Consider the following 6,927-nt stretch of genomic DNA (forward strand, 5'->3'; position numbering starts at 1 on the left):
AAAAAAAAAAAATACTTTCATCTGATTTATGTCATTAATGATGCAGGAAACAGACAAAACTCCGAGGAAGTCTAAAAAGTCTTCAGTTCAAATGAAATAACACCAAGAAAGGAAAAAGAGAAATTAATACCAAGTTTTTAGCATTTTTCCTTGTTATTGTATTGTTTTATGTATATAAACATTTAATTTATGATTTTCTTATGGATCAGAAGCAGGTTCTCTCTGGAGATTAAAAAAGTATATTTGAATTAAAATAAACGTGTTTGTGAAATAAATCTGTACTAAAATAAACCTTTTAGGGCTGTTTTATTTGAGATGAGCTGAAGGATTTAGACAAACTGTAGAGACAAATGTTAGCTCAGTTTCTGCTCTTTGTTCCTCTGCAATCATGAGGAATAATCAGAACTCCTCCTGATGTTCTTCAGTCCAACAGCAGAACCTGAAGAACCTGGGTCAGAAACAGGAACACCTGATTCATGACCTCCTCTTCACCTACAGCGCCCCCTTACGGCCAACTCACACAACTACACATCCACTGATTTCAAGAAACAATATAACAAATCACCATTATATAAATAAGCACAAGTTTAATCAGAATTCTGAATAATTGTATTTAGTAACACGACACAAAGTTTTGTTTGAAAGCATCAAAGACAACAGAAGAGATGTAATAATGGAAATAATTCATATGTTCAGAACTCAGATTTAATTACTTATCAAAATACAACAAAACCAGATATTTATTTCTTCCAGTCAAGATTTACAAACAGATCTGGACCACTTTATTAGACCATTACAGAAAATCTCAGGTGCTACAAGCTTTTCTGCTCCAAAAACAATAATAATGATCACAACGAGGGCAGGTAATTTATTTATTTATAATACTGACAGGAGAGTTTGTAGATGTTGAAGGTCTTGAGGCGACAGTTTGGGAGAATTTAGTGAGAACCTTTTTGTTAAATTTCCATGATTTTTGAGCATGAGACTGGTCTTCTTTTGCTTCATTGACAGGGTTTCCATGGTGAGAGGAGGAGAGTGGGCCGGCAGGTAGATCGTAGGTTTGATGAGCAACGAGGAGATCCGGTCCACAGATGTAATCCAGACTCAGAAACGTTTGTTCAGTCGTCTTTTCACCAGAATTGCTGAACAGGAAAAACACGGGAGTTCAGGTAAAGACACAACTTTGACAACAATCATTGGAATAAACATGAGAAGGATTTCAACCACAGTCATCACCAGGTCAACGGTTTCTTCTGGCATCAGAGGATGGGTTTAGCTGATCTTATATTGTGGAATATTTGCTTTTATTCCTGCTTGTTCCTTTGATTTTATCAAAGCGATGTAATGTTGAAAAACAGGATCTCATAGTGAGGATGTGGGTTCTGTAGGTGTAGAAACATTCAACCTGCAGGAATGTTAGAAGCTGCCTGTAGGTAAGGAGCAGCCAGCCCAGAAACAAGATCAACAGGACTTGGTGACTGAAACCACAAAGACTGGAACTTATGGAGCTTCCATGTTTCCAGACAAATAAAGACTCATCACTGACCTTTAATGTGTGGAAACTGAAGGAACTATGGAAATACAATTTCATTTATAATGAGGAAACACCACATTAAAAACAATAAAAGTCAGTAAAAATCAAGACCCTTCAAAATAAAATACAACAATATATAAATGGTAAAATAAACATTGCTATTTTTTTAAAAAAATAGTATAGAGGTAATTAGACTGAATAAAAAGAGTAAAATTAAATATAAATCTGTTAAGAATCAAGCTAGAAGCACTGTAAAAGTAAAATAAAATTAATTTATAAGTTTCTGTGCAAATGATGAATTATGAGCCAGAAGAATAAACAGGATGTTCTCCACCACACCACCCAGAGCTGAGGCTGAGCCATGCTGGAGGAGGAGGCATCACTCAATGATAACGCCCCATGGCTTCAGGATCTAAGATCTGAACACACCAACCTCCCAGAGCAAGAACCAGGAACCAGAACAGCTGCAGAGTCTCAGGAAGGAAAGGCTGGACTGCACCAGGGCCTGACAAGATCCACACCTACCGGCTGAAGGAACTGACTGCTCTCCATGAACACCTAGCAGGACAACAGAACCAGCTGCTGAAGGAAGAACCCACCCTGAGTGGCTGATCTAAGGCTGGACAAAGACTCCCAGAAAGGGTAAATTCCTTCCAACTACCAGCCAATCACCTGCCTCTGAACAACATGGAAGCTCCTGTCAGGCATCATAGCGGCTGAGATCATCACAAAGAGTGGCTATAGATACCGGTTCCAAAGTAGAACAGTCATCAGTCATTTCCTCTACATGGATGACATCAAGCTGTAAGATAAAAAAAAATCCACCTCACCAGGATATACAGCAAGGACATTGGTGTCATTTGGACTGGACAGACGTGGCTGAATGATACCAAAGAGGGGCAACGAGATCACAACTGAAGGACAAAATGAAAAACAGAAAGAGGTCACAAGGAAGTCAGCACAACAAAGTAAGGCAAGGTCTTGAAGAGGCAGCTGAATGGTAAAAACAAAGTCCAAGCCATCAGTACCCTGCCTGTTATCAGGCACCCGGCTGGTATAACAGCCTGGTCAAAGGAGGAAACAGAGGCCACTGATATCAAGACTAAAACCTCCTCCTCCATGTGGGACAAGGCTCCTTCTGAAGCCTTGAGGATTACTGTTGCTGTGGTGGATACCAGCTTATTGGTCTCTGTGATGGTGTCAGTTGAGAATTAGCTGCATTCACATCTTCTAGCAGATTTCCAGGAGGTACTTTGTCACTTAGCCTTGGTAAGGGGTGCAGGTCAAAGGTGTCTAACTTGGATCATGATCTTCAGCCTCAGGTCAGCTGCCCTTGTATACACTTCCTCGGGGCTTTCTTTGAAGTTTGGTGCCCATATTTCAGATGGTGGGGATGATGGTTTATCCCCCCCTGACCTGTTGTCCTGGCTCCAGTGTGACCTAGCATCTTTGCTGTACCTCATCAGTCTCTAAGTGTGACAGCAGATTTCTCTCTCAAGTTGTGGAACATTGGGTCCAAAGCTGTTTCTGAGTCAGTCTGGATGTTGAGGATTGAAGTCTCCACATTCCCACATGTAGGTTCATAAAGTAGCATCCCAACAGCGTTCTCTGCCCTCATCCATGAATATCTTGTTCCAGTAACCCATTTCATATCTCATCAGATTGTTCTGGTTCCCCAACATCTGACCAGGACCGTGTTAAACCAGGTGGCGCCTGAGCTGGCATGGCATCATGAAATGAACTTAAATGAAAAAGTAAAGTATCTTCATACATTTTAACCCAATCTTCTGTCACTTGTCTCTAACTATAGTTATATATGAAATACAGGAGGAAACATACCATAAAAACACCTACAGAGGAGGAGCAACACTGGAAAGACTAGTTTTATCGTCTCAACCCTGAAAGTTTGTCAGTGTGACGGCAGAGCTGCAGTCGAAACAAATCTGTCAGAAGAAAAATAAACCGAGTTCATCTTTCGACTGTCAACAACCGACTCCAACAGAGGTAATTCTTTGCTGATTTGAACAACTTTTTTAGGCAATAAAGTTTTTAAACATTTTTATTCGTACTTCACAGTTAAACCAACAACACTGATGAGGATTTAGTCAGCTTTAAAACCAAAAGTATTCTTAACCGTTGAAGTCCTACCTTTCCTAGGAACTGAAGGTTTTGGAAAGACCGGTTTTGTTAAACATGATGACGTTTTACAACAGGTCCTGTCAGCGTGCCAAGTTGTTTCTTTTTTCTTCAACTGAATGTTTCTGCTCGGATGTCACATAACTACAGCATAGTCAGTCTTTGAAATCAAAAAACTGTGGTAATCCTTCAACCCTATTTGGACTAATTTCAGATAGTTTCTTTAAATAATCACACCTTTTTACTTGTCCTCAGAGTTCAGACATGTCTGCCGGCAGCAGCCTGCAATCTGAGGATCAGTTCCTGTGCTCCATCTGTCTGGATGTCTTCACTGATCCGGTCAGCACACCATGTGGACACAACTTCTGTAAACCCTGCATCACCCAACACTGGGACTCTCACAGCAGCTGCCAGTGTCCCATCTGCAAGAAGGTGTTCCAGACAAGACCTCAAGTGGAAGTCAACACCTTCATCAGAGAGCTGGTTGCTCAGTTCAGACATGAAGCTGAGCAGAAAACCAGCAGCAGCTCAGAGCAACAAGCTGCAGAACCAGGAGAAGTTCCCTGTGACGTCTGCTCTGGAACCAAGCTGAAGGCCCTGAAGTCCTGCCTGGTGTGTCTGCTGTCCTACTGTCAGACTCACCTGGAGCCTCATCTGACAGCTGCACGTCTGAAAAGACATCAGCTGGTGGATCCTGTGGAGAACCTGGAGGACAGGATGTGTTCAAAGCACGATAAACCTCTGGAGCTGTTCTGTAAGACCGACCAGACATGTGTCTGCATGCTCTGTCCTGTTTTGGACCACAAGACCCATGAGTTTGTTCCTCTGAGAGAAGAATATGAAGGAAAGAAGGCAGAGCTGAGGAAGACAGAGGCTGAAGTTCAGCAGATGATCCAGAACAGACGACTGAAGATCCAGGAGCTCAAAGAGTCGGTGAAGATCAGTAACGAAGCTGCAGACAGAGAGAAAGCAGAAGGTGTTCAGGTCTTCACTGATCTGATGGAGGCTGCTGAGAGGAACAAGAAGAGCTTCATAAAGGAGGTTGAAGACAAACAGAAAACTACAGAGAAACAGGCTGAAGACTTCATCAAAGATCTGGAACAGGAGATCTCTGAGCTGATGAAGAGGAGCTCTGAGGTGAAGCAGCTCTCCTGCTCTGAAGACCACCTCCACCTCCTCCAAAGCTTCAGCTCCCTGAAAGCTGCTCCACCCACCAAGGACTGGACCGAGGTCAGAGTTCATCCTCCATCATATGAGGGGACTGTGGTGAGAGCTTTGGCTCAGCTGGACCTCAGGAGAACCATGAAGAAGCTGTTTGAGGCTGAGCTGAAGAGGGTCCAACAGTCTGAGGTGGATCTGATTCTGGATCCTGAAACTGCAAATCCTGAACTCATCCTGTCTGATGATGGAAAACAAGTGAGTCATGGTGATGTGAGGAAGGAGCTTCCAGACAACCCAGAGAGATTTTCCCAGTGTTCCTGTATTTTAGGAAATCAGAGTTTCTCTTCAGGCAGATTTTACTTTGAGGTTCAGGTTAAAGGAAAAACTGACTGGGATTTAGGAGTGGCCAGAGAGTCCATCAACAGGAAGGGAGAGATCACACTGATTCCTGAGGATGGTTTCTGGACTGTTTGGTTGAGAAACAGAAATGAGTACAAAGTTGCAGCTGGTCCTCCAGTCCGTCTCAGTCTCCAGTCTGGTCCTGAGAAGGTGGGGGTGTTTGTGGATTATGAGGAGGGTCTGGTCTCCTTTTATGATGTTGATGCTGCAGCTCTGATCTACTCCTTTACTGGCTGCTGCTTCACTGACAAACTTTACCCGTTCTTCAGTCCTGATCCTAATGATGGAGGTAAAAACTCAGCTCCTCTGATCATCTGTCCTGTCAATCAATCAGCCTGATGTTTCCTCTGATGGAGCTTCAGGAACAAAGAATCTGTTCAGAAGTTCAACTCTGAGGCAACGAGTCAACAGTTCAGTTCACAGCTGGATTTCTGGGTTTCCTCCACATTTATACAAACTGTCATTACTTATAATTCTTTATGCTGTTTTTATTCTTCCTCTCAAACGTTCAGCTTCCAGTTGAGAATAATAAATGTTTTTAACTCTACAATCGTCCTGCTTCAGGTGTTGAGTCAGTCTGCACGTTTGTCTGATCACAGCTGTAAATATGGAGTCTGATGATATGAAGAAAGAAAATAAAGTTTACAGAAGTTCTTCTCTTGAGTCAGTTTGTTGTTTGTTGTTGATTTATTTTCTTCTTGCAGTAATCTGTCTGAAAAATGCAGATTTAGTATCTTCTGCTGTTATAATTGTTGTTTGTGGACCAGGTTGGAAAGATGTGGTTCTGAATTGACTTATTTATAATAATAATAATAATGTTATTATAAATAAGCATTAATTTAACAGGTAAGTCAGTTCAGAACCATATATTTATTATGTTTATTTTGGTTATTAGTACAAGTGTTTATCTGAATCAAAGAATCAAAAACTCCTCAGGGTTGTTTATGTGACCCTGCAGGTCGAGTCGGCTGCAGACTCATGATTGGCTGAAACATGTAAGACACCTGATTGGTTGCTGATCATTTCCTGTTAAAAAAAAAGACATTTGTGGATGGAGACGTCAGGGAAATGCAGCCCAGAGGCCAGAAGCAGCTTGGAGACTCTCGTTCTGGGCATTTGTGAACAATGAGACAGTTTTATCTCCATCCAGGACCAAGAGAGGCGAGAACTCCTGAAAGAGCCCAGAGATGTCAGGGAGTGAGAGTGGAACACCTCCACCTGTGCTTTGGTTCCTCTACATCACAGTGATGTTCAAGTAGAACCTGATCCAATCAAAGGCCTGGAAATTAGAACCTGAGCCAATCAAAGGCCTGGAAATGAACCTGAGCCAATCAAAGGCCTGGAAATGAACCTCTAAGGAAGAGGACCTGTCAGCAGATCCAGTCACCTGAAACAGTGAGTGATGCGGAGACGACAGCAGGTTAACACACTTTTATTCTCAACATGGGACAGCAGACAGGCGTGACCTTTGACCTCCGCGGTCTGTTCAGTAGATCAGCATCAAGGACGAGAACCAGGAGGAATAAATTAAAACCAACAACAACTCGTCCGGTAAAAAACCAACAGAAAACAACAAAACTTCACTCAGAAACATCAAAGGAGGAGAAGAAAGAAAATCTGAGCTTCAAAAAAAAACCTTAAAAAAGTTGGTTAGAAAATGATTTAGATTCTGCTATGGTTCCTTTCTTTCTGACTGT

At 42.1% G+C, this 6,927-nt stretch overlaps 1 protein-coding gene across 4 annotated transcripts in view; it reads left to right on the forward strand.

The window, feature by feature from the left end:
• LOC108229485 (E3 ubiquitin-protein ligase TRIM21-like) overlaps positions 1-5,878 on the forward strand; it is a 6,687-nt gene extending 809 nt beyond the window's left edge. Inside the window, exons 2-6 of one of the 4 annotated variants that reach the window (XM_037974412.1) lie at positions 1,012-1,169; positions 1,881-3,108; positions 3,196-3,288; positions 3,362-3,538; positions 3,926-5,878. In XM_037974412.1, the coding sequence (XP_037830340.1) occupies positions 3,935-5,569 (1,635 nt within the window). In that variant the 5' untranslated portion in view covers positions 1,012-1,169; positions 1,881-3,108; positions 3,196-3,288; positions 3,362-3,538; positions 3,926-3,934 and the 3' untranslated portion in view covers positions 5,570-5,878. Of the gene's footprint in view, positions 1-1,011; positions 3,109-3,195; positions 3,289-3,361; positions 3,539-3,925 lie in introns of all 4 variants that reach the window. The other 3 variants (XM_037974414.1, XM_025003527.2, XM_037974413.1) reach the window with 3 other exon arrangements.
• Positions 5,879-6,927: the final 1,049 nt, after the last annotated feature.

This window comes from Kryptolebias marmoratus, unplaced genomic scaffold, assembly GCF_001649575.2.
Source record: "Kryptolebias marmoratus isolate JLee-2015 unplaced genomic scaffold, ASM164957v2 Scaffold39, whole genome shotgun sequence".
NCBI lineage: Eukaryota > Metazoa > Chordata > Actinopteri > Cyprinodontiformes > Rivulidae > Kryptolebias > Kryptolebias marmoratus.